The sequence below is a fragment of the Leucopleurus acutus genome, assembly GCF_964270905.1.
Source record: "Leucopleurus acutus genome assembly, chromosome: 1".
In the NCBI taxonomy this organism is placed as follows: domain Eukaryota; kingdom Metazoa; phylum Chordata; class Mammalia; order Artiodactyla; family Delphinidae; genus Leucopleurus; species Leucopleurus acutus.
In genome coordinates, this window is record NC_139142.1 from 49,065,578 (window position 1) to 49,093,199 (window position 27,622).

General features: G+C 42.7%; 1 protein-coding gene across 1 annotated transcript in view; it reads left to right on the forward strand.

Moving 5' to 3' along the window:
- Positions 1–27,622, forward strand: part of PYGL (glycogen phosphorylase L) — a 55,595-nt gene that overhangs the window by 17,998 nt on the left and 9,975 nt on the right. Inside the window, exons 5-20 of the mRNA XM_082852056.1 lie at positions 1,782–1,913; positions 5,065–5,176; positions 5,502–5,584; positions 10,217–10,360; positions 10,864–10,956; positions 11,655–11,801; positions 12,139–12,302; positions 12,776–12,890; positions 13,468–13,569; positions 13,704–13,851; positions 13,954–14,012; positions 14,118–14,259; positions 16,153–16,360; positions 17,650–17,784; positions 18,206–18,272; positions 21,813–21,985. Of these exons, the coding sequence (XP_082708182.1) occupies positions 1,782–1,913; positions 5,065–5,176; positions 5,502–5,584; positions 10,217–10,360; positions 10,864–10,956; positions 11,655–11,801; positions 12,139–12,302; positions 12,776–12,890; positions 13,468–13,569; positions 13,704–13,851; positions 13,954–14,012; positions 14,118–14,259; positions 16,153–16,360; positions 17,650–17,784; positions 18,206–18,272; positions 21,813–21,985 (2,024 nt within the window). The remainder of the gene's footprint in view (positions 1–1,781; positions 1,914–5,064; positions 5,177–5,501; positions 5,585–10,216; positions 10,361–10,863; positions 10,957–11,654; positions 11,802–12,138; positions 12,303–12,775; positions 12,891–13,467; positions 13,570–13,703; positions 13,852–13,953; positions 14,013–14,117; positions 14,260–16,152; positions 16,361–17,649; positions 17,785–18,205; positions 18,273–21,812; positions 21,986–27,622) is intronic.

The window sequence follows — 27,622 nt, forward strand, 5'->3', positions numbered from 1 at the left end:
CACACATGCCGCAACTAAGACCTGGCATGACCAAATAAATAAATAAAATATAATAAATAAATAATAGTTCATTATCAGATCAAAATTCCATAAGGATTCAATTAAACAAAGACTACAAAATGTGTTCTGTTGATGGGAATGTAAATTGGTGCAGCCACTATGGAAATAAGTATGGACGTTCCTTAAAAAACTAAAAATAGAACTACTATATGGTCCAGCAATTCCATTCCTGGGTATATATCTGGAAAAAATGAAAACGCTAATTCAAAAAGATACATGCACCCCAGTGTTCATAGAAGCACTATTTACAATTGTCAAGGCATGGAAGCAACCCAAGTGCCCATCAACAGATGAATGGATAAAGAAGATGTGGTGTATATATATGCAATGGAATATTACTCAGCAATAAAAAATGAATTAAATACTGCCACTTGCAGCAACATGGGTGGACCTAGATAATATTATGCTTAGTGAAATAAGTCACACAGAGAAAGACAAATACTATATGTTATCACTTATATGTGGAATCTAAAAAATAATACAAATGAATGCATATGCAGAACAGAAACAGACTCACAGATATAGAAAACAAATTTGTGGTTACCAAGGGGAGAAGGAACGGGGGGAGGGACAAATTAGGGATATGGTATTAACAAACTACTATGTATAAAATAGATAAGCAACAAGGATATACTGTATAACACAGGAAAGTATACCTATTATCTTATAATAACCTATAATGGAATATAATCTGCAAAAATACTGAAACACTATGCTGTACACCTGAAACTAACACAATATTGTGAATCAACTGTACTCCAAATTAAAAAATGAAAAAAAAAAGTAATAGTGTTCTGTGCCTATACTGAAATAAGCCTTATTAAGAGAGCTTTCTATGAGTAGTTTTTCTCAACCGATTCTGTGCTTTCAAGGCACAAAGCTCTTGACAGAAACCATAATGTAGGACCCATCAGGTCCAGGTATCCAACAATAAACATCCCTGGGAAGCCTCTCTCTTTCCCTCAAGCTAGACAATTGGATTCACAGATGTTAAGACACAGGCTTTAGAACTCACAGACCTACCATCAAATCTTACCTGTATCATTTACTATCCGTGCAACTTTGAGCAAGTTACAATTTCCTTAACAAAGGAAGAAGCCATAGCTCCCTCCTATATTTGCTATGAGGATTAAATGCAATAATATGTATAAAACATTTAGAGCAATACTAGCCAGTATTGTTGTTGATTTAGGCTGTACGACAATAGCAAAGATGAATTGAGATTGACAGAACCAACATCTTTCTTGCCAAAACAGTATTCTTGAGTTGATTCAGTCAAAAATAGATATATATTTTTTTATAAATTTACTTATTTGGCTGTGTTGGATCTTTGTTGCTGCACACGGGCTTCCTCTAGTTGTGGCGAGTAGGGGCTACTCTTCGTTGCGGTGCGCGGGCTTCTTATTGCGGTGGCTTCTCTGGTTGCAGAGCACGGGCTCTAGGCGCATGGGCTTCCGTGGTTGCCGCTCACGGGCTCTAGAGCACAGGCTCAGTAGTTGTGGCACATGGGCTCGGTAGTTGTGGCTCGCTGGCTTAGTTGCTCCGAGGCACGTGGGATCTTCGTGGACCAGGGACCGAACCTGTGTCCCCTGAATTGGCAGGCGGATTCTTAACCGCTGCGCCACCAGGGAAGTCCCCCAAAATATTTTTAATTTGATGTAATTGAAGGGCTAGGTCCACCGCTCCTGAAAAACAAATTCTAAGCCATGTCCTTTTTGCAGATAGAAGAGGCAGATGACTGGCTCAGGCACGGAAACCCCTGGGAGAAGGCCCGCCCCGAGTTCATGCTGCCTGTTCACTTCTACGGGAACGTAGAGCACACAGAGGCCGGAACCAAGTGGGTCAACACGCAGGTATTCTGAGAGTCCTCGCGCTGAGCATTGTATAGAGGATGGCACAGCGTGTGACGTGTATGTGGTGTTGAGTATAGTGTGTTGTATATTGAATAATAAAGTATATTTTTATAAATAAATCTGTTACGTCTCTTGGTGAACCCAGTCATTTTGGAGACCAGGGAGCTGAGGCCAAGAGAGAAGTGACTTCCCCAAGGTCAAGTGACTTACCAGGGTCATTTTGTCATCTGGTTTATAAGAAATTAATCAATTCTATAATCCCAGCATGCTTAGCTCTCCAGTTTTATATAAAGCTGTTGAAACCAAGATTGAATAAAGTTAAATGTCATTCCTCACCCCACTGCCATATGTACATTGACTTGTAAATTCTAAGGAGTAAATATTTTTCAAGTGAAGTATTTATTCAAAGGATTACCAAAGTTCTTCTTCATTACAAAGTCAAGAAAAACAATGCAAAATATTGCAAAATGCACTCTGTTACTGTGTGCCAAACCACTTCTAGAGAAATAATGCTGGTGTCAGTCCAAGTGTGCTTAATTCACGGCCGTGTATTTATCCTGCCACCAGATTCGAGTGTTACCCTGCTACTGAACAATTTACTTTTCAGCTCCTCTAGGGGTGGTTTGTGCTTTGCTGTCTTCATACGTCCTGATAAATAACCCCTAAGAACTACTGGATTGCACTGTTCAACCACTGGAGGCTCCACTTGAGATATCTGTTTAGTAAATATAGTCTTAGGCCAGAAAAGATGTCTCACTGGCCACTTTAAAAGCTTAAAGAAAATGGTAAAGACCAAGGAAATGCTGCTCTTATACGGCAAAATCAGGAACAAAATTCAGTATTGTAATTCTAAATTCAGTTGGTTTGCGGACTCTAGACCCGTGTTATAGTGGACTTCTAAGCTGATGCTTTATTCTGCTAATCCATGCAAGGCTATTCACAGTTCACAAAAGAAAGACTGCTCTTGAAGTTTTTCCTATCTGAACATGATTTTTTCAGCATATGAAGTAATGGATTAGAAGCTAAAATAGGTCATTATATATAATAAGGAAGAAACTAATACTGTAATTTCAAAATGTTTCCCTCTATCCACCCCCCCCCTTTTATTTTGGTTAAACAATAGACCACAACTGAGTTGCAGTTGATTACAAATATGACCGTAAGAACTGCAACAAATCAGTTGTTAATATGCCTAAAGAATTCTCACATGTTCTGGGTATTAATCTAGCAAGTATTTGGTGTCTAAAACTTCCAGTGGCTTCTGATCTGTTTAAACGTACGCAGGTTATACTCCCAATCCTGGAAGCATTCTGTTTACTTCGTAAGTCCCACTGATGACCTTATGATGACCTGATGATATATTTACAAAGCACCTCTAGACATTTTCATAATACATCCAGAAATTCAATTAGGGAGAGTGTGTTTTTCTGTGCCCACAAAGGCAAGTTTATGGGGCAGATGTAATAAAGGGTGAGCTGACCCAACCTGTGCAGAATTTTATGGGTTGACGCCACTGCCTGATCAGCCCCAGATTTGTAGCTAGTGAGGTCAGAGAGCTTGAGGTCAGACCTCATGTATGCCTGCTGTGAAGGCTTCCAGTAAACTGAGTTATTTGTTTCATTTCTTGTGTCAGTTCAGGTCCTCTGGGAAGCAGACAGAAGGGAGAATTAGAAGTTCAAGTGATCTATTGCAGAAATGCCTGTGAAAAATAAAGGGAAAGGGGACGGGAGGAGGGGGGAAGTAGTTCAGACTGCAACGCAGGTGTGACACCTGTGAAGAGAGAGAGGGAAAGAAGGATTCTCAGGAAGGAGCCTCACACTGCAGTGCATCTCTGAACAAGTGCCCAGGCTGACGGGACATTGCTCATGAGGGGAGTCCTGGCTCTCATGCTCCCACCACGATGGGAGCATCCCAAAGAAAGCACAGCCTCGTGTGAGCTCTGAGATGGCAACTTCTCCCTGAAGTTCTCTAAAGGGACCTCCAAGCCATGTGCTTCCCCAGCTGCCTCAATTATGCTTTGAGGGTCAGAAGGACGAGTCATGTTTGGACCCAGACTCAGAGTCCCATTCTGTAAGTGACTTCTCCTGATTTACCACAACTTGCTCTTAGAACTCCAGAGATCTTTATTTCCTAGTAAAAGATATTCACATAAATGTGATTTATTACTCTGTGGTTATGATGTTCATGAAAGCATGACTGAATGTATGTGACTGATTGATATAGGCTAGAGTGTTTCATTCCTTCATAATTCAGCAGACCAAATTAAAGAGATCTGTGGTTAGGTTTCAACACTACCACTGACTATGACCTTGGGTAAGTCACTTCTGTCGCAGCTTCATTCCCCTCATATCCAAAACACCTTAAGTTGCACTAGATGATCTCTAGCATCCTCCAATTCAATCCATCTGTCATTCCCCTTCCTTAGAGCTTGATTCTGATGAGGCAGGGAATAGAAAATTGTCTTCTCCCACATAAATTTTAAATTCATGTGAAACATGGTTCATCTTCCTGTTCTTCTCTATTTCCATGACTGTTACAAATATTGAGCTAAATTTTCCAAAGCTCACCTCTTAGACACATCTCAGCTAATTATCAGCTTATTTGTTAGATCACTAAAATAACTCTTCTTTGTGCAACTTTGAAAAATCCAGCATAGCATTTTAAACATCATATGTAATATTTATCTTCATAAATTTCCTATTCTGCTAATTTTCACCATATCTGAAATCAGATCATTGAATAGCCTACATGAAACATATCTTGATTACTGTTTTTTAATGGGTACAGATTCACATTTACCACTTTGCACATCATATTTTGCTATCTTTAGAGCAATGGCTTGATCTTGAAACATGAAAGATCTGTGTCCAGATCAGGGCAAGGGACACAAAGGGAAGTCAGCGTGGAAATGATGTGGAGGACCATCTGTCTGGGTCATTCCAGCCATCCATAGTGTTCCAAGTGGGAGGAGGACCGACATGGCCCCTAATACCACCTCCAGCCTTGGGACCCTTAGCTTGGTTTAGGGATCATACAGTTTGAGTTGGTGATGGAGCCAGGAACCAAATTCCAGCTGCTGTCTCCCACCTCTGTTCAACCTCCTCCATCCACATGGGTAACAGTAAGTAGCTGCTTTGGTTTCACCCCGCAGGTGGTCCTTGCTCTTCCATATGACACCCCGGTGCCTGGATATCTGAACAACACGGTCAACACCATGCGCCTCTGGTCCGCTCGCGCACCCAATGACTTTAACCTCAGAGACTGTGAGTACAGCGTGGGCTCCCTTTCCTCACGTGTACCTTTAATCTTTCTGTCCAATAATTAGAGCCAAGTTGCACTGAGTTTCTGATCCAAACTCTTTAGTGACTAAAGCATTATATGGAGCAGGTATGAGGCACATGGCTAAATCAGTCCTTCAGTCTAACCCTCTTAGACTGTCATGTGAATCACAGCATGAAGGTTTGCTGAAATCTTTTTGGATTTTTAGGAATCCCACATGGTACCCAACAAGCATCAGGTGAGATCAAGGGGCTTCTGAAAACAGTGGTTGGCTCGTCTGTTTATTCATTTTTCTAACGTTTCCCTCAGTTAACGTTGGAGACTACATTCAGGCTGTGCTGGACCGGAATCTGGCCGAGAACATCTCCCGGGTCCTCTATCCCAATGATAACGTGAGTGATCAAGCTTGCTTTCTCAGTGGAAACAGAAGCAGCTTATTTCAGAAGCACCTATTCAGTAGCCATAAAGCACATACTTAATATTGGGTTTTTTCCTTCAGTGAGGAATAATCACCATATCTCTTCCTGACTTGTGTAGATTTCCCCTCCCACCCATGTAAGGAAAACGAATTTGTACAATTCATGAAATCAGAATTGGTGTTTCACCCTTGATTAGTGACCCCATCACTAATTGGGAGGCTCTGTACATGTATTTCAAAACAAAACCTGGCTATAAAAGATGAGGTGCAGTACAGGTGAAGCACTCCTTCCTTTCCAAACAGAAATTTCATCCACAGCATCAGAAGTCCCTGGAGGTGTCTTGCTTGTCCTCTTCCCCTCACTCATGGGTCTCCTCTGACCCAAGGCAAGGTGGGGTTATGGACCTCAGAAGAGACCCAGGAGCAGACACTTGTTTCTTATGCCACTTATTTATCTCATTAAACTTTTTCTTATAGGTGATCATTCCAAAGTTTACACGAAAAATAACTTAGTTTAAGAAAAAAAAAAAACACTTGGAACTGGATCTCAGATGACTGTTAAAGATCTTTTTTTTTTTTTGCCGTATGCGGGCCTCTCACTGTTGTGGCCTCTCCCGTTGCGGAGCACAGGCTCCGGACGCGCAGGCTCAGCGGCCATGGCTCACAGGCCCAGCTGCTCCGCAGCATGTGGGATCTTCCCGGACCGGGGCACGAACCCGTGTCCCCTGCATCGGCAGGCGGACTCTCAACCACTGCGCCACCAGGGAAGCCCACTGTTATGGATTCTTAGTGGGTTAAAATATACTTAGCTCTAACTTCTCCATGAGTAAAATAATTTTCTGGACGCTATAATGATTTTTTTAAAAAAATAATAATCTCAGAAGTAACCAAACTAGTACTCTGCTCCACAAAGATGTCCACAAAACAAGGATCTTGGGGACTAGGACATAAATGATCCTAAGACCAGATGTCCACTTAGTGTTAAACCCATCTCCAAGGAGGATTAAGTGGATTTGCTGCAGCATTTTTAGGAACTTAATGGTATATGTTATTTTTCCTTTGGGAGAAACGATGTGGCTTCAGTACCTTAAAAGAAATCTGTAACGCAAAAGCAAAAGACTGTTCTGTTTCAAGGTCAATTAAAGTAAGAATCCTTCCAAGACTGGGGCCACACTGCCTAGCCAAACCCAAGCCTGCAGGATTGTTTAACTAGAAGGGGCTTGAAATTCATCCTCCTATCTTCAGTAGGGCCCAAACCTAACTTTACTTGGATAAATCATCCACAACAATTGATAACACATACTAGGTTAGCATGGGGTGCAAAGTTCACTAAATTCATTGGACAAAAAAGGTTGCTCTCAGGGTTATGCTTGTTTTTAAGTAGAAGTTGATAAATCTTTTTCGTACTGTAACCACAAGAACAGACTCATTCCCTCTCCCCAACTTGGCCATAGCCCTATTTGTCTGTCTTCCAAGAGTCTCGCCCCCTGTCCTCACTCTGCAACTAATGAGATTTTTTTTTTTTCCTTGCTTAAAATTCTTTAAGGCTTTTGCTTACCCCTAAGAGAAGTACAGAATCGTAGGTGTATCTTCATCTATGTGGTCATCAGTTCTGACACATCTCTGTGATCTTGCCCTAGCAATAGGTCCCAGCTGTAGAGGATTATTTGCCCTGTTCTTTCTAACCTCCATGCTTTGCCCAGGTTTCCTCTGCGTGCAGGGAATACTCTGGCCCTCTGCGCTCACCTCAAATTTCTACTTACCTTTCAGGGCTCAGATAAAGAAATCACCTGAGTATTCAGGTCCCCAAAGTACTGTGTATACACTTAAATACAACATAAATGTTTTTAAAAACTGTCTTGTTTGATTTCAAGCCTTGATTATACATCTGTCTCTCCCCAGTAGTTTGAACTTAACTGAGGTCAGTGATTGTTTAATTAATCATTTATTTCTAGCACATTAAAAATTCCCTAACTCAATAAACATTTAAATTCATTGTGGATGGATTCATGTGCTTTTTTTAGAATAATGATTTCATTATATTTTTTACTATGAAACATGCTATTAGAAAAAGAAATATAAGCAATATAAAAAACTACCAAGTAAAAAAAAAAAATTCCAAATTCTACCACCTATAAATTCCCATTGGTAATATCAATCCAGACAGTTTCCTGTTAATGACTTTAAATTTTTCTTTTGGTTTTTCAACTTTTATCAAAGTTGTACCTGCACATAGTTTAAAGAGAAAAGCAGCTCTGAGGCTTACTATAAAATCAGTGTCCTATTTCCCACTTCCCCAAAGCAACTACATCCCCTTGCTTTGAATTGCTTTCCTGGATACTTACCTCCATATTTCTAACAACATGCTGTTACTGCTGCTTCGTGATTTCCTCTTTTTACAATATTGACTCCCCGCTACTGAAGATGAGAGTTTAGCTCCCTTCCTCCCATAGACTTTCACCCCCACCACAAAAACATGTTTTCTATGCCCACTCTCTCAACATAATTACATGGTGATTTGCACTAGCTCTTCAGCTAGTGTTTACATTATTATGACGCTGTCAGTGCTACAGACAGCTGATCTGTGCACAATACATGTCATCATCTCTTGATTATTTTTCCTTTCCTTAAAATGTTCTCCTTTCCTGGAGTTAATCATTGTTTTGTTTGTTTGCTTGGTTTTCTGAGTACTTTTCCCTAATTTAGCCTACACTCTACCCCAGTCGTAGAAATTTCCTCTCAATATATTCAAACATCTTAGGTATTCTGTTGACTCAGTCTTCTTGAAGTCTCTTCTAGATCTCTTCTGGTTGGCTGCTCCGCTGTCATCCTGGGATCTACTTTTCCCATTGTTCTGAGGACATCTGTGCTCATATACTCTCGGGGATCATTTGTTTCCAGGATCCCACGTCTTGGTTTGCTCCCTTGTTTTGGTAGTACACATGCCTGGGGCTTCCTAGGAAAGGGTGCAAGTGAGGTCAGTTTTTTTGAGACCTTGCATGTTGGAAAATGTCTTTATTGCCCTCTCATTGGGAGTTTGCCTGGATACTGAAGACTCAAAGTTTTTTTTTTTTTAATCTCCTAGTTTTTGGTGTTGCCGAAAAGTACGGTGCAATTGGATTCTTGATCTTTTGTTTGAATTCTGCTTTTTTCCCCCTTTGAAAGCTTCTAGTCTCCCTCTCCCTCTTCCCCTCCCTCTGTCCCTCTCCAAAACCCCTCTCTCCGAGTGTACTAAAAGTTTTGGGGGGTGTGTTTTGGTGTGAGTCTGCTTTCACTTATCACGCCTGGGTACCCTTTCAGTCTGGGGACACAGGACTACAGCTCTCTGAGAAACAGTCTGGAATTGTTAAACATCCTCAACTGGTTCTTTAGTCTTCTTACTTTTTTTCTTTTATTTATCATCTCTTTGTCTTCCTGCTCACGTTTTGGGCGATCACAACTCTCTCTTCCAATCTTCCTATTGGGTTTTTCACTTTGGCTGTCATGTTTTAATTTCCAAGTCATCTTTTTTTGCTCTAGATATTTTTCTTGAAGCATCTTATTCGTATTTCTTGAATACAATATCTAATCTATCTGAGGATACCGGTAGTATTCTTATAATCATTCTTTTCTCTAATCTCTGTTACCTCTAAGTTGGCTTTTATTATTTTAACATGTTTTAGAAGTTTTTCTTAGCTGTCTAATGGTCCTTAGCTGCCCACTGAAACTTAAGAGAAAGGTACCAACAAGTTTTGGGGAGCTCTGTACACTTGTTTGGGATTTATCTATTTGGTTTCCCTCACCTGTGACCTGCTGGGGCCGCTTCCTGGTGGAGTTCCTCATGTCCATGTCTTTAGGTCCTCCCTCCTGTGCTGGTCGAATTCCCTAGAGAAGACGCTTGCAGCTTCTTTCCTGGTGGAATTAACACTGGCTGCCTGTGTTCTCAAATTCAGTTGGGAGATGAAGACTGAAAGCATCAGTATTCAGTACATAAACTTTCACTGAGCCTCTTCCCCCATTTTTAGTATGGGATGGTACCCCTGCCTCCCACTTTACCTGCTGCCCTCCAGTCCAGAGACCCCTGTTATACCATCTCCAGAGAACAGACCTCCAGCTTCTGCCTGAGTTGGCAAAGGAGATTGTCCAGTTGAGGGAATTGGAGAGGAGGTCTGAGGCCAACTGCTTCTTAGGCTCCCCACTAACCTTTTACTCCCTCTTCACCCCTACTTCTGGAGGCACCCAGTGCTGACAATTCTTGGGCCTTTTGGGAGCTTCAGTGTACACACTGGGTTGTTCCTTTGGTTTTTCTCCACTACCAGGTCAGGGTGCAGCTTTCCTGGGTCTTCTGGTTCAGTTTACCATTTATCCATCTGTTTTTCAGCTTCTGAAAAGTTGTTGCTGTTGTCTTCTCTCCATTCCCTTCATCCTTTATCAGTATGCCTTTTTTCAATCCCTTTACTGTCATTTTAGTGGAGTTTCAGGAGGCTGTTGCTTGGCATTCAACCTGCCAGCTTCCACCAGACATCCCATGGGCTTTAGCCTTAAAGTCCCCTGGTAGGGGACGCCACCCATGTTCTGGCCACTCCTAGCAATGTGAGCCCTCTCACTCAGTCTCTCTGGCTTGAAGTTTTTTGAAGGGAAGGAGCTGAGACTGAAGCAGGAGTACTTTGTGGTGGCTGCTACCTTGCAAGATGTCATCCGACGTTTCAAAGCCTCTAAGCTTGGGTCCAGCAGGAGTGCCGAAACTGCGTTTGATGCCTTCCCAGATCAGGCGAGTATTCAGCCTGAACGCAGGCGGGAACAACTGAGGGCATCAGGACTTCCATCAGATTTACTCTTCTGTCTCCATGCTAAAAGAAATCTGAGTGTCTATATACCAATCAGAAACAGACTCACAGACATAGAAAACAAGCTTGTGGTTACCAAAGGGGGTGGAGGGAGGCAAACTAGGAGTATGGGATTAACAGATACACACTGCTATACATAAAATAGATAAGCAACAAGGATTTCCTGTGTAGCACAGGAAATTTACTTACCTATAATGGAAAACAATCTGAGAATATTTATATATAACTGAATCACTAGGCTGTACACCTGAAACTAACACAATATTTTAAATCAACTATACTTCAATTAAAAAAAAAAACTGAGTAGCTGCAGTATACTTAAAGCCTTCCGTAGAGGGCAGACGTTTTGTTTGGTGCACGTGTGAGGCGTGGATGAGAACAAGGGCCTGGGCCGTCGGTGACCTTCACGTCGGTTTTCCCCTTGCAGGTTGCCATCCAGCTGAACGACACTCACCCTGCGCTCGCCATCCCCGAGCTGATGAGGATTTTTGTGGACATTGAAAAATTGCCCTGGTCCAAGGTCCGGATGCTTTGGCTTCTTTTTCCTTTGACTGGCCAGAATATCTGTGCTTAAGAGATTCTGCCCAAAGCGCCTTTCCCAGTGTTTCAAAATAAGTCACTGTTGCTAACTTCCAACAATTAAAGGTAAACTTTGCCCTGGCGCTGACATGTCTCAGCTCTTACTGCTTAACAGGGAGTAAGACTAAGAAAGAAATAAACACATTGCTAATGGGACACAGCTCAGTGGCTATATGATTAAGGCTTATATTGTGTTTGCCATTTTTGTGTCTTAAAAGGATTCGAAATTAAGCTCTCTAGCCTCAGAATACAGCTAACGGAAGGTGTCGCCACCGATTTTAAACATACTTGGTACTTTCTCAGAACATGACTGAAATTTTATTCCTCAAGTTTTGTTTGTTTAATAAATGAAAGACCAGTTAGGATACTAGAGAAGATTTATCAGCATATGCTGTCCTAAATCTTATCAGACAATTTACTGCTTTTCCTCCCCCTCCCCCCCCCCCCAAAAAAAAACATGTTCCCATTACCTGGACCATCCAGGAACCTAGCGGAATTGTGGCTAACTGTATACATGCAGATAGAATTGTCCTGTTGCTGACGGGCAGGAGTTGAGGAAGTGTTTGGCCTGCAGGATGGGGCACACCTGCAGGCCGCCTTTCCTGCAGAGGCAAGCACTGAGCCCCCCTCTCCCCGCAGGCATGGGAGATCACCCAGAAGACCTTTGCCTACACCAACCATACAGTGCTCCCGGAAGCCCTGGAGCGCTGGCCTGTAGAGCTGGTGGAAAAGCTGCTTCCTCGACATTTGCAAATCATTTATGAGATGAATCAAAAGCATTTAGATGTAAGTCACTTTGACAGATTCATAACCCTTTTGAGAAGGAGGTCTAGAGATGTTAAGGGTGGCTGCAGTCTTCCCTCTTACCAAACCTGAGGCCCAAACATCTTTCAGTCATTGATACATCAAAAGCACTCAGGTCTGGGTGGGGCTCTGTTAATGACATCCTTTTGAAAATACTAACCTGGAGGGATGGCATCTCCCTAGGCATCTTCACTCCTCTCTGTGGGAGTGAAGTCTTACCTTTGCTCCATCAAAGGTTTTGGTTGGGAAGTGAATGACGTTATCCCAAGGTTGCTGGAAACCTGAGTGACCAGTAAGGCCTTTCTCTTCCTTTGCCTAGAAAATTGCCGCCTTGTTTCCTAAAGATGTCGACCGCCTGAGAAGGATGTCTCTGATAGAAGAGGAAGGAGGCAAAAGGATCAACATGGCCCATCTCTGCATTGTGGGCTCCCATGCTGTGAACGGCGTGGCTAAAATTCACTCAGACATCGTGAAGAACCAAGTGTGAGCCTCCACCCCTGTCGCAGTGGGTCTCACATTGCTCAGGAATAGAACGGTGCTAGCGAATGCAGGGGTGCGGTTGGAGATGAGGAAAGGCCCCGTTAAATATTTAAAAGTAATGTCTTCTATACAAAGAACCCTTCTCTAAAAGGAAAAGGCCTTCCTCTCTGAACAGGCCTAATTCTAGACTTACAAGAAAAAAAACAAAACTCTTCTGCTCAAAAGTCTGATATATATGTCCGTGCCGGGAAATCATATGAAGGTGATTAGGTTGGATTTTTTCTTGTAATTATTTTGAATTGCAAATGGATTTCTATTTAGAATGACACCCATAGCTGCTGTCAGCCCCTCTCTCCACTTTTATTTAACCTTTCTAAGCCTACACTCTGCTCCTTAGATCTAACCCTGAACTTCATCCAGCATGCGGGAACCTGCCGTTCCAGCCACGTTTAGTGATGTGTCTCTTCCATCTCCAGATTCAAGGACTTCAGTGAGCTAGAGCCAGACAAGTTTCAGAATAAAACCAATGGGATCACTCCAAGGCGCTGGCTGTTACTCTGCAACCCAGGACTGGCAGAGTTAATAGCAGAGGTAACCGGGAAGTGCCGAGGGAAAGGGGGTTTCTGGCTAGAATTCAAGAGGCAGAGAGTGCGCTTATAACTTGCAAATCCAGTCTGCAGCAGGGCCTGCTTCATCCCCAAGCCAGTGGCCTGTGCAACCCCACAGGGCTCCGCACTGGTTTCTTTCTCCGCCGTAGCCAGCTTGAAATTCTTGATTTCAGAAAAAAGAGACCCCACGCATTACGCAGCTGGCCCTGGTGCACAGTGCTCATATGACACACAGATGGTACCCCTGTTTAATAAAAGAGGATAACAGAGGTCCTCTAGCAGGACCTTTGTTTGTCCTCTAATAGTAACTAGTAGAACCTGGGTTATTTGTCACCCTTTTTAGGTAGATTTCCTGTTTTTAACACTTAATACCACTGAAGGTATAGCAAGTGTTCTTCCCACATGGCGTTTTCAGCATCTCCTGTGAATGAAGCCATTCTGTGTGCTGTGGGGTGCGAGTGTTAGGGGCGTGTGAGCCCTTGCCACAGACTGACAGAAACTGCTCATGTGGGCTTGACTGCCTTCCCTGATTCGAGTCACCTTTTCCTTTAAACTGAAAGAAAATCGGGGAGGACTGTGTGAAGGACTTGAGCCAGCTGGCGAAGCTGAACAGCTTCCTGGGCGACGACGTCTTCCTCCGGGAGATTTCCAACGTGAAGCAGGTGAGGCTTCCCCGTGTGGGTGCTTTGCCCAGCGGCACTTGCTTGGAGGGTTCATGCCCCACTCTTTAAAAACAGACCACCCACCCAGTGCTTCTGAGTCCAAAGGGCCCTGGCCCCATGCACTGTCTCAACAGGAGAACAAGCTGAAGTTTTCTCAGTTCCTGGAGAAGGAGTACAAAGTGAAGATCAACCCATCCTCCATGTTTGACGTGCAGGTGAAGAGGATCCATGAGTACAAGCGGCAGCTCCTGAACTGCCTGCATGTGATCACCATGTACAACCGTGAGTCAGCCCTGCAGCCCCCGACCAGCCCCCAGAGGTGGAGCTCTCACCACCCTGGCCATCCTCCGTCCTCCGTTCCATCCCCTTCTCCATCTTTTGCAGGCATTAAGAAAGACCCGAAGAAGCTATTCGTGCCCAGAACAGTTATAATCGGTGGCAAAGTAAGTTGCTTCTCTTCCCTGGGTACTTGGGGGCTCTGGTCTCTTTGGCCGTTCCTCCACTTCATCATGCCTGCATTCTGTCATGTGTCCACACCCTTCCCCAAGGCTGCCCCAGGATATCACATGGCCAAACTGATCATAAAGCTGATCACTTCAGTGGCAGAGGTGGTGAACAATGACCCCATGGTTGGAAGCAAGTTGAAACTCATCTTCCTGGAGAACTACAAAGTGTCTCTTGCTGAAAAAGGTAGTGCTGTCCTCACAAACCATGCGGGGCCAGGGCACATGCTAGGGCTGGATTACACATTATAGAAAAATGGAGCAGCTGACCTCGGGAGCCAGTGACTTAGGATAGAAGGTGTCACTCTTAGGCAGAATACGACCCTAAGCTAAGAATGTTTAAGGTGACCCAACTGACACTGAGATGACTGTCCCCAGACTCCACATCAGAGGTTACATCTGCGAGCACATTTTCCTCTTCTCAGCTGCTCAGGGCTGGGTGTTGGAGGAGGTGGCCCTGAGGTTTTGGTAAAGTACAGAGCGTGCTCTACAAAAGAAAAAAAGATCTTCAGTTCCCAGCCCCAGTTCTGCAATAGAACACCAGTGCCCCAATCCCCGGATATTCCTCCGGTCACTCCATGGAAAGAAGGGCTGTCATTTGTTCATGTGGCAGCAGGGAATGAGGGCAGATGTCAGGCTGCCAAAGCCCTAGGCTTAGACGTGCCTCAGACAGGCGCTCAGAGCAGGCGTGGAGTTCCCATGTGGGGACAGGCAGACTGGCAAGAAGCCAACATCCCTTTCTTTTCTTATTTGCATCACAAAGCACCACCCACATGCAAATGCCAACTGTGTGTTCGCCCTTTTCCCAAATTGAAAAGGGACCTTTCTCTTTCTGAGGTGTTTTTGGGTCCTCTGATGTTACAATTTAAGAACTGTCTGCATGAAGAAAAAAAGAGCCAGATTTTTATGGGCGCAAATGATATGTCTAATCCACAAATAAGCTCTCAAAGTAAAGCTCTCAAAGTAAAGCAGGTCCTGTGCTTTGTAGCGGAGGCACCGGAGGGATGCTGCAGGCAGCAGGAACTTCTGTGTGAATCAGACTGAAAGGTCTGCCCTGGGCACACCTCAGTTGCCTGTGGCTTATTTCCCTGCAGTGAAAGTGGAAGGAAGGTGGTAAGGAGTGGAAGGAATGGCACAATCCGGTTTCCTCAGATTGCAAAAGAGGGGTCAGGGAAGCTTCTGAATTTTAAGGATCAAGAAAGAGAAGTTTAGATATATTTTATAAAGTTATAAAATAGAAGAAATAAAAATAAAACCATAACAAAAACTGAAAGGAAGAAGGGAGAGAAGAGAAGTGTAAGGTTGATAAAAAATTAATCAGCCCATCCAAGAAAGAAATGGAAAATTTTATTTGAGCCAACTGAGGATTATAACCCAGGAACAGCAGATCAGAAAGTTCCAAGAACTGTTCCACCCATTAGAAGTCAAAGCAGTTATATAAGTTTTTCGAGACAGGGGGCTCTACATTAAATGCTGTATTGTTGACAGTTTACACAATCCAGATCTTCAGGTACAAAGTGGTGGGTCATTGTGACCCCTGACAAGATCAAGAAGGAATGTTGTCTTTTAAGGAGTTGTCTTGTTGGTGCCAGGAGAACGTTGCTCTTTATGGCTGAGTAGATATTTCTGCTGATGGGGAGGTTTGGTCCATGCCTAATGCAGATACACAATGCACAGGAGAAGGGAGAGCAGAGGCCAAAGGGCAGAGAAAAATTTTCATGTTTAACTTTTTCTTGTCTTGCCATAAAATAGGAATTTTACTTCACAGTCGTGTCGACTTTTATAGCAGAGAGTCAGTAGATGCTCTTTAAAGTTTATAGACCAAGGAAGAGTAGTGTAAGCATAGAGTTATTTAGCACTGTGGCCATAACCACCAAGAAGCACATCAGAAAGGGGCAAAAGTGGTTGCCAGAGTCAAGGGGAAGCGTGAGATCCATCCTGCACCATTTGAATGTTTATCTTGATGTACCCATACTACGTTAATGATTAGAACAGGCCAGCTAGGTGAATGCTTGGGTACCATACAAGCGGATCCAGAGAGACAGGATCACTAATTCTATCACTAATGCCTTGCTTGCAGTCATTCCAGCCACAGATCTGTCGGAGCAGATTTCTACCGCAGGCACCGAAGCCTCGGGGACGGGCAACATGAAGTTCATGCTGAATGGGGCCCTGACTATCGGGACCATGGATGGGGCCAATGTGGAAATGGCCGAGGAAGCCGGGGAAGAGAACCTGTTCATCTTTGGCATGAGAATAGAGGACGTGGCTGCTTTGGACAAGAAAGGGTGAGAGAGCACTCCTGCTTGTTGAGCAGGTATCCCCCCAGGAGGGTACCTGCCCGCCCAGGTGTCCCATTGAGGCAGGTCCCATGAGAGTGACAGCAGAACATCTCCCATGAGTCCGGGGACCCTCCTGACCCCAGATTAGTCTTGTTACACGCAGCAAGTGAAAGTGAACGGAGCTTGGGCACAGGTACGTGGGCTCATTGCTATTTGTTATCAGCCATGGCAGAGCTGGCCTCGTGAGCTATTCACTTCTCCACATCTGTGATCTCTACTTTGATCAAAACACTGAACCAGTGTGTAGTTGAAGTTTTTGCCTATTATTTAAACCATCTAGTGTTCCTTTAAGACCTCAAAGAGATGGGCTAAAATGTGGTAGATGATAGGCCTGGTTGTATAGAAGCACCCAGGATACTTGTTCCACTTACTATCTGGGTAGGTTTATTAACCTGGATTCAAATAAGAAGTAAAGAAAGATGCTGCTCAAAGGAGCCAGAGGAATCACAAAATCTGGAGGCTGTCGAATATACTTCCCAACCCTTGGAAGTAAACTTTTGTTCAGTAGCAACAAATTTGGGAATCTGTGGGACCAAAGAGCAACTGTCGGGGACCTCCCTGGTGGTCCAGTGGTAAAGAATCCGCCTTACAATGCAGGGGATGCGGGTTCGATCCCTGGTCAGGGGACTAAGATCCCACATGCTGTGGGGCAACTAAGCCCGCGCGCCACAACTGCTGAGCCCGTGTGCTGCAAACTACAGAGACCACGAGCTCTGGAACCCGTGCACCACAACTATAGAGCCCAAGCGCCCTGGAGCCTGCACACCACAGCTAGAGAAGAGAAAACCCGCCTCCACACTAGAGAGAAGCCCACAGGCCACAATGAAAGATCCCGCGTGCCGCAACTAAGAGCCGACGCAGCCAAAAATAAATTAAAGAAAGAAAGAAATAATAAATCTTTTTTAAAAAAAGCAACTGTACGACGCTTGTTTAGAGCCATAAAGCCTGCTTTGAAATGAATCTTACTGTATTTTACCAGATTAGACTATTGCTCTGTGACTAGGATTTTTATTATCTACTGTCCTTAGTGTCTTTGGTTACAAGGAACTAATCAAATTTAGTTGGGAAAAAAGATGTCAGGATCTAGTTAAGTATTATTTATACCCTGTTGAACTCTATAATGACTTTATAAATGCCATATTTCTGAACGCATTTTTCACAGCTAATGTAGCGCCCAGTGTGTCATTAACAAACGTTAACAGAACCTTTTCTTATCCCCCGCCCCGACCCTACAGGTATAAGGCAAAAGAATATTACGAGGCACTTCCAGAGCTAAAGCTGGCCATCGACCAAATTGACAAGGGCTTCTTTTCTCCCAAGCAGCCTGACCTCTTCAAAGACTTAGTCAACATGCTATTTTATCATGACAGGTGAGTTCCCACAAGAAGATGGTGCTGTTTGGGCCGTGGAAAGGGGATGAGAATATCTTAAACCAACTGCCACACATGTAGATTAGCATAGATCTGTGATCTGATAAGCTAACGTAGACTTGGAAAGGAAAATTAGATATTCTCCACTAACAATGCAAGGAGAAGACTTAAGAATAAGACCCACAAATTTGGTATTCTTTTTCTCCTTCCACGGGTGTACCCAACTTTCAGATGCATCCGTGTGATAACATTCTCTCGTGTGGGAAGAAAGGTTGAGGGCTGGTTGAAACCCTTGTGAATAGAAGTGTCAGATTGGTAAGCCAGCCGTGCCTGACATTAAGCAAAAGCGAATTTTGAATGGAATCTTAGCACACATCTATTAATGAAGCTTTTTGTCTTTTCCTTCTAATCACAAAAAAAGGTTTAAAGTTTTTGCAGACTATGAAGCCTACGTCAAGTGTCAAGAAAAAGTCAGTCAGCTGTACATGGTGAGTACATGGCCGAGACTTACAAAGGAAACCAGTTTACGGTTCATTAAAATTTTGGTTTCTTTTTATTAAATCTAAATAACAGGGCCCCACCAACCAATCAAAAATGGGAAGTGAGGCAGCTCTTTAGGTTTTTCAGATCAAAACTTAACTGTTCCCGAATTCAGGCAAAGGTTGGCATTTGACATTTCAGTTGCAGTTGTAGGTTTTTTAATATCCAAGTAAAAAGTCACAAATAATTCAATATTTATTGAGCACCCACCATGCAGCAGGCATATCCTAGAGACTAAGAGTATAAAGCGAAATTAAATACTCACTTTACCCACTCATTTATTCAACAGAGAGGCACTGGGGCATTGGGTGCCTCCATGGCAGGCCATGCCGGGCACTGACGCCCCAGCATGGACAAAGCCAAGGCCCCTCCAGGAGCCTATTTAGGGCTGGGGCCCTTAACCAGAAGTGCATCAGAATCACCAGTTTTTTCAAAGTACAGATGCCCACCGCCCTCTAAGAGATTCTGACCCAGTAGCGGGTGGGACCACCATCAGCATTTGAAAAATCTGCTAAATTGCCCGGAGATGGAAACAACCTAGGTGTCCATCCTCGGATGAATGGATAAAGAAGATGTGGCACATATATACAATGGAATATTACTCAGCCATAAAAAGAAACGAAATTGAGCTATTCGTAATGAGGTGGATAGACCTAGAGTCTGTCATACAGAGTGAAGTAAGTCAGAAAGAGAGAGACAAATACCGTATGCTAACACATATATATGGAATTTAAGAAAAAAAAAATGTCATGAAGAACCTAGGGGTAAGACAGTAATAAAGACACAGACCTACCAGAGAATGGACTTGAGGATATGGGGAGGGGGAAGGGTAAGCTGTGACAAAGCGAGAGAGTGGCATGGACATATATACACTCCCAAACGTAAGGTAGATAGTTAGTGGGAAGCAGCCGCATAGCACAGGGAGATCAGCTCTGTGCTTTGTGACCGCCTGGAGGGGTGGGATAGGGAGGGTGGGAGGGAGGGAGACGCAAGAGGGAAGAGATATGGGAACATATGTATATGTATAACTGATTCACTTTGTTATAAAGCAGAAACTAACACACCATTGTAAAGCAATTATACTCCAATAAAGATGTAAAAAAAAAAAAAGGAAGAAAAATCTGCTAAATTGATTCTCAGGCTGAACCTTCATTTATTGGGAAAAGACTGACCCCCCTAGTATTTGAAAATTGTAAAGTAAGTTCCTCTCCTGGATTACCCATGGAGTGGTGCTATATGAATAGAATATAAATGTATAGAAAGAGGGGAGGTTTCACATTTGAATTTAAAAAAAAGAAAAAGAAAAAGGAATGAAACAAAGAAAGAGAGAGAGAGAGGGAGGGAGGAAAGAAGGAAAGAAAGAAAGAAAGAAAAGGAAAGGAAAGGAAGGAAAGGGAGAGAGAGAGAAAAAGAAAAGGGCTAGAGCCACGTGAGTAACCCTTCATGTGCACAGTCATACATCTTTACCAAAAAGCCCAGCCCTCTAGGTACATTTAGTAAATATATGGAAAGGCGATCATCTCTGACAGGAAAGACTTGTAGGGAACTGCAGAAACCACAGAACAGATACAGGAGGAGGCTGGCCCTGTGCTAAGACTCCAGCTTGGGCTTCTTGAGGTAGCCGTCCTTGCCCACACAGTCTCCATTTTGGCTCTCCAACTAGAAAGCCATTATAGACCAGACCAGTGGGAACGCATAAACTCTCCACCTCCTGCCCTCTGGACACATCAGTCACTGTTTCCAACAGAGACATACTGCGCTAACATTTCTTTCTATTCCTTTCCCAAAGCCAGGTGATAAGGTAGTTCCCATAGTCATCCCAGATATCCCTTTGGGGTTTTAAAACAGGATCACTCAAGGCCTGTGCTGCTTTACAGCATATCCAGCCCCCCAAAAGTGTATATAAACCAGAGTTTTGTATACTTCCCAAGGAGAGGCAGTGCTAGATTTAAGCCGAGCGGCTCACTTCCTGCTCCCCGAACACTGGAGAGAGCAGCCACATACAGCCTCCAAGAACTCAAAGACAGAGGAAAGAAAATGGCCCCCTCTAGCTCCTTCCTCTTGATCTCAACCCATGCTTGTTATGTAGAAAAGCTGTATAGGAAAAGAAACAGAAGTGAAACAGAGCAGGAGAGGAAAATATGAGTGAGGGCATGCACAAATGTGAATGTTGGTTTTGCACAATGGTCCCTTCTGTTAAAATGATGGCCCTGATCCAAAGGATGCCCACCTAGAAGGCCAGCATTCTGTTCCATCTTCCTTGTTCATTAGTGCAAACTGCAGCTTTTACTCTTAACAATAATTGTATTGTTGAAGCGTAGAAAACATGGCCCACATGGTTGGAAAGTCTAGTCATTATCCCTTTAAATAAAGAACGTGAAGAGAGGAAGCTTTTATTCTCTTCTTATTTTAGTAAGTTTCCAAAGTCTGAATAAACTAATTTCAGACTGTGTTTTAGTTTTTCTTTTAAATGTTTATAATTCATTGCTGATTGTTTTCAAATAACATTCTGGTCATTTCCATAGAACTCCTTCTCAGAGTTCTTTACGAAATCACGAGGCTCTAAGTAGATTCTTAGCTGCATAGCACAGGGAGATCAGCTCGGTGCTTTGCGACCCACCTAGAGGGGTGGGATAAGGAGGGTGGGAGGGAGACCCACCAAAAGGGAGGGGATATAGGGATATACATATGCATACAGCTGATTCACTTTGTTATACAGCAGAAACTAACAACACTGTAAAGCAATTATACTCCGATAAAGATGTTAATAAAAAATAAATAGCTTCTTATACTTTTTACATAAAATTATGAGAGATATATATTTTATTTAGATATATAGATGTATATTTTTTATTTAGGATAAAACCTTAATTGGTCCTGTTTTCAAACCCCAGTGGAGTATTTGGGATTCAGTGTAAACCTATTGGAGTATCTACCTTCTGAAAAAAACAGGAAAAGAGAAGTTGGTGAATAAAGTCTCCCATGGGACTGTTTGCCTGCATGGTAGCTAATGTTCTAGAGTAGTGTTTTTTGAGCTCTGGCTGTGAGCCACGGGATAGATTTCTTACGTGGCATCTAGCAGACAATGAATGTTAGTCTCTTCCTTTCCCCCGTAGTTTAAAGGGAGATGAGGTATCTTCGTTCAAAATGAAGCATGGGAAATAAGGCTTACATGCCAAAACATTGTAACTATGGCAGAAATTACCAATTAGGGTTTCTGTAAGAGTGAAAAATACTTTCTTTTTCATTTTAGAGAAATATAATCTAAAATAGGAGAAAAGCACAGTCTGCCCCGTCCAGCTCCCAACTGTGGAACAAATGTATTTATGATTCATTACAATTTACTCCTGTCACTTTCCCCATAAATTGTACTTGGATGTGCTTGGCCTGATGTTTGTCATACAGCTTGTTGGGCACTCAGGCCCTGAGCCTTAGATGCACGTCAATTTAATTTAATTCAATTAAACAAGTATAATTCTTGTTTACAGAATCCAAAGGCCTGGAACATCATGGTACTCAGAAACATAGCCGCTTCAGGGAAATTCTCCAGTGACCGAACAATTAAGGAGTATGCCCGGGACATCTGGAACATGGAGCCTTCTGACCTAAAGATTTCCCTGTCCAGTGAACCCAGCAGTGGGGTGGACAAAGCCAATGGAAAGTAAGTTGTAAAATGTCCTGAGAAAAAATAGCTTCTTACTGGACTTCAACATTTTCACAACATTCTTTGATTTTGTTTTGTTTTATTAAATAATAATCTAGTTAAGTATCTCTGGGAATTGGGAGGGAAAGTGTATGACTATGTTAGGGCTAAAAATACAGTGTTAATTTCCAAAGGCTACATGAGTGCCAAATCTTACTATTTTATAGCAGATTGAATAGCATGCTAGGACTTTCCCCAATGCTATTCAGAAAGCTAGAAAACAGCTTGGAACTTTTTAATGCCATTTAAACTAACTAAACTGAAATACAAATTATTTAACTACATTGGAGCATCTTTCTTGCTACTGCTTGCTGTCTAGGTGCAGATCAAAAACCACCTTATCCACAGATATCCCCAGAATGTTTGGTAACTGTACATTTTTAGATGGGATCAAATTTTTACCAAATTCTGATTCTCCACAGTGAAGTTTTGGCATGTTCCACAAAGTAGACTATGACAAGCTAAACAAGAACATTCCATAATGCCCAGCATCCGTGCTTTCCCTTACTAAAATGGCAAGTGACTTGTAGACATGTCAGTAACTCCAGCTCACCCAAGCAGCCCAGTACAGTTTTACATAAGAAATATACTCCACAAGTGGTGTTTGGACCAAGTCTTCGCTCTCCGCTGTACTCAGACCTCACGCCCACTGCTGGCTCAGGAAATCTCTGCAGGAAAAGGACTTAGATGAGCTCACATGCGTTCCCCACCTCATGGTCTAAGTAAACCAGAGCAGCCCTCATTGCATTTAGCAAAGCAGATCTTACCTCACGGTTTTTAACAGTGTGGTGCCTTTACACAGGAAGGTGTGTTGGAGGACAGGAGGAAAGATCACCATCTTCACCCTCTCTTTGTTCCTATATGCATTGTGTGCCAATTTCATAGAGCTGCAAGGGCAGAAAGACAAGGACTCAAAGGCTGATCGTTGAAGCAGTTGTTTTCCTAGTCTAATTTTCCTAAAAGGGTATGGAAACAGCCAACTTAAGGAGTTAGTCCCATTAAGTCAGAGATATGGCCACCCTGCATATCCCTGAGTGGTTGCCTCTACAACCAAGGAACTGAAAGCTGCATAGCTCATGGGACAGTGGCAACAGTGTATTGTATACACCAGGCGGCACAGCAGTTCAGGGGTGCAGAGAACCCCTTATAATGTCAGAGACCCTTCTTTAGGCCCTAATCAAAGTTTGGCTGGCTGAGAAAATGGTGAAATTAGTATAGTATGTTTCTGTCAGCCGCTGAACTTAGTTTACCTTTTTTTCCAAATTCCAAAGGCACCGTTTTGTCATCCTCACCATGTATGATAAGAAGGGGAGAAGACAGGAATTTAACACTAGGAACAAGTGGAAGAAAAGCTTTCAGTTCAAGAAATATACATTGAGATTTCTCCTCTTCTAAGTTAAGGCTTTAGCAAAACATGAGGTTTGCCCGAAATAAAGGAATGCTCTTTCCATCCCTCCCAGGAAATACAACTTCATATATAATAAGCTTCATATAGTGACTTTTTTTTCCTCCAGGCAAGATTCTTCTGTTTACTCATACGATTTACTTAGCTTATTTGATTTAATTTATTCCTATGAGATTTTTGAAAATAAGGAACAAAAACATTGAATTTGTACAGAATTAGCAGAACCTCACCTTTTTCTTATTCTGCCTTATTTCATAATATCTGGAATGTTTTAATTAAACGAAAACAAAGTAAGTCAAACCAAAAAATAACAAGAACTACCACAGGACCAAGGAGAACTCTTTGTAGCAATTTGTTTACATTTCCCCATACATGTACAGGATGGACATGAGATCAATAGGTTTGATTAGCCTCCTGGTCAACTTCCTATCTGGTAATTCGAAAAGGCTATGACATGAAGGATGACTAATAGTACTTCCCTGTCCCCTTCCAAATTCTGATACCATCCACCCCTGCCACAGTGACTCGCTGTTACTCCTGAGGATGTTAGATCCCTCAAGTGTGCTGAAATAGAAAAAATACTGATAACGACTGCCTATTTGTAGGCCCTCGAGATTCTCCAACTGTGAGAGGCTGACTTGCCAGATGCTAGTCACTGGACTTGCTGTTGGGTTATTCGGCTGGATGGTGTATGGATTTTGGTTCCATGGGGAATAAGACCTAGAACTCAGAGATTCCTCCAAGGAATGCTCGGTTAGACCATACAGGACCTTTAAAGGGTCCTGAAACACCCTAAACCTACAACTCCCTTTATAACTTAAGAGAAAGTACTGCATTGGTAAAGTCATTAAATTAGACATAAGGATAATACCAAATACTAAAAATTTGTAGATACCTTACCCCAAATCCTAGTGCCCATCTAAGAATTCTCATCTACTCATTCAGACTGGTCATCTCCCCATTCAATAAGTCACATGATAATTACCCACCAGAATCCTATAGATATAGTAATAATGGACATCTTTACGTCATTAAGTTACTTTTCATCACGGGGGAAGACTAGTTCGTCTTTCCTCAGGGCATCCATAACCGTGCTTAAAAATCCTGGAAGTTTCCAGTAAATCTATTTTTTAAAAAGGAAAAAAAACTTGAAACATGGCCTATAGCTATGTCATTTGTTATAGTTTCCCACTATGAACTGTAGTAATATAGAGAGTAGTGAGTTTCTAAATATAATAAACTTTTTTTTGGAAATATAACTTTTATGTTTTAAAAGTAATTCATGTTATTGTAGGAAATTTGGAAAATAGAAGAAAGAAGAAACAAATCACACATAATCCCACCATCCATAGATAATCACGTTAAACATTTTGTGGTTTTTACTCATCTTTTTTTAAGGTACAAATAGCCCCACTAACTTATTTCTTCATACTCGTAAAGGAGCAGTGACACGCATAATCTAAAAATTGCTTCTACAATGAACTGCAGAATAATTAAGTGGTTTAGTTGGGGAAAAGAATATTCTGATTAGTTAGAAATTCTGATAAAGTATACAATACAGACATAATTGGTTTTAAAGGATTTGAACATTATAAACTCTGTTGAATATGATTTAATATTGCAATGTTTTAAAAAGGCATTTTAGGTTTTAATAATGACCATAGGACGCCAAATATAACAATTATCATTCTAAACATACTGAATTTCCTCATTAATGGAAAATTCCAGTAAAAAGAATGCTAGCTAAATCAGCTCTTGCCATATTTTGATTAAGTCGAAAGGTAAATTAGCTTATATGCCCTAAAAACATCCATTTCAACTGAAAATGAGGAAAGGACATAAACCCTGAGCCAATACTGCACCTTCCTCAAACTTTTAACCCTGCCTATAAACTACTCCCAAGTCCATTCAGTTCTCTCCATTTCCACTAATCACCCAGCCTAACCCAGCCCTCATCTCTTGCTTGGATTACACCAACAGTCCCAGGTGGCTTCCTGTTCCACCCTCGCCCTGCTGTAACCCAGTTCCCACAGGGAAACCAGAGTGATCATTTTAACGTGCAACTCTCATCACATCCCTCTTTTGCTTCACATCCTTCAAAGGCATGTGGATTAAACCCAAGCATCACCTTGGCCTTGGAGGCCTTACAGAATCTGGCTACAGCCTCTGTCGCCTATCACTAAGCCCACTCCTCTCCACCCCCAGGCCCTGCTGTCTTCTGCTCCTGGAACACGTCAGCCTTGATCCCACTGCAGGGCCCTTGCCTTTCTCTTCTCTCAACCGAGACCTCCAGATTCTGCCATGACAACTGGCTCCTTGTCATGCAAGTCTCAGTTTAGATGATATTTCTTCAAAGAGGTCCTCCCCTAACTAGCTATCGAACCTTGGCCCCCCATCACCTCCCAGTCATTCCTTTCACATCATTTTATTACTTCTACAGCACTTCTCACTATTCAAAATCCTCTTATTGCATACTTATCTTCTATGTGCCTCTCCAGCAACTACACAGACTTCATAGGAGCTTAGACCACAACTTTCTTATTCCCTGTGGTATCCCCAGAACCTAGAAAAGTTCCTGGTACCTAATAGACACCTGATAAATATTTGCTAAAGAAGGAATGTATCGACTGTGCAAATATCCCTGATGTACACTTTAAGCTATTATCTGTCATTTTCATCTCAGTGTGACTGAATTTCATTCAGAGTTTATTCCTTGGAACAGATTTGCAAAGAGAAAAGACCAGCAAAGTGTATTATGTGTATTCCTCTGCGGTGCTGAGCAGGGAGGGGTGTGCCATGTAGTAAGTGGGACGTTGCCAAGGGAAGGGAGTGGGTACAGAATAGGTAGGCTGGGGCCATAAATGCAAACGTCTGCTTTGCAGTTTAAAAAGAAAAGAATTATGTTCAGGTTCAGTGTAGAAGCAAGTTTTAGATTTCTGCTTGTCACTGCTCCTTTATGAGTATGGAGAAATAAGAGTTAGTGGTCATTGCCCCAGCGCTATAATATGTCATTTGCTGTAGTCTCCCACTATGAACTGTAGTAATAGAGAGAATAGTAACTTTCTAAATATAAGGACCTTTAAAAAAATTTTTTTTTCCTGATTATAAAAAGGAAATTCATGCCTGGTAGGGAATTTGGTAGGGAAATGGGTACAGAATATGCAGGTCGAGGTCAGTAACGGCAAACTTCTTCTGCTTCACAGTTTTGACATGGGCCTGCTGCTTGCAGAAACCTGCGTGGTTTCCCAGGGTCTGTCTGGCCTGCATTTTTTGCGTGGTCTCACAGCAAATGACTCGCGTTCGGGGACAGTCTGGAAATCCCAATACTGCTTCTCTTTCCCTTCCTTCCTTTGCCCTCCTCTTACCGTGCTAAGGGCAAGATTTCTTGGTTTTCTCTTTCCTTTGTCTTCTGGTTCTGCTACCCCTGGAATCAGAACTCCTCTGAGGAGAATTCAGTAAGAGAAGCCCTTCAGCAATTCATCTCAAATTCCGAAGGCATAAGGAGAAAGCGGGCCCCAGTCAGTCTACTCCCCTGATCCCTCACTCCTCTCCAGCCAGAGGTGCCCCTCGAGACTCACAGGTCAGACCACCCCTCCAGCCCAGACCACAGCGAGGGGCTCCTAATTGGTTTCCCTGGCTTCAAATTCCGCCAGATAAATATTCTTAAAATACCAGTTACCTGAAATCTGCTGTTACAAAGCTTTGGGAGTGGAACACTATCTATTTAAACAGACAAAAATCTCCTATCTTGGCTGTAAGCCCATCCGCATCCGGCCACAGTCTTTCATCCCAAAAGCTGCGCACCTCCATCTGACTGCCTGGAGTTAGGAAATGCAGGATCGAGTCCCGTTTCCTCTCTATAGGGTATGGGGCAATTGGGCAAGCCTTTAAGCCTCCATTTCGCTCAGTGGAGGCAATGGCGCCAAACTCAGAGGTGCTGTGAGGATTTAAAAGAATGACGAGTGTGAAAGATCTTATATAGAGGTCCTCCGTGACTCTCAGGTATTTCATAACATAATCACCCCATTCTGGCCCCGTGCCTTGGCTCACATTCTCCCCTCCTGTCTGTGTTTTCTAACTGCTCTCCCTCGCCTTCAAGAAATTAGCTTAGATCCTGTCTCCCTGTAAGTCATCATTGGTCACACCTGCACACAAGACCCTTCTCTTCCCTGAATTCTCCCTACCCTGAT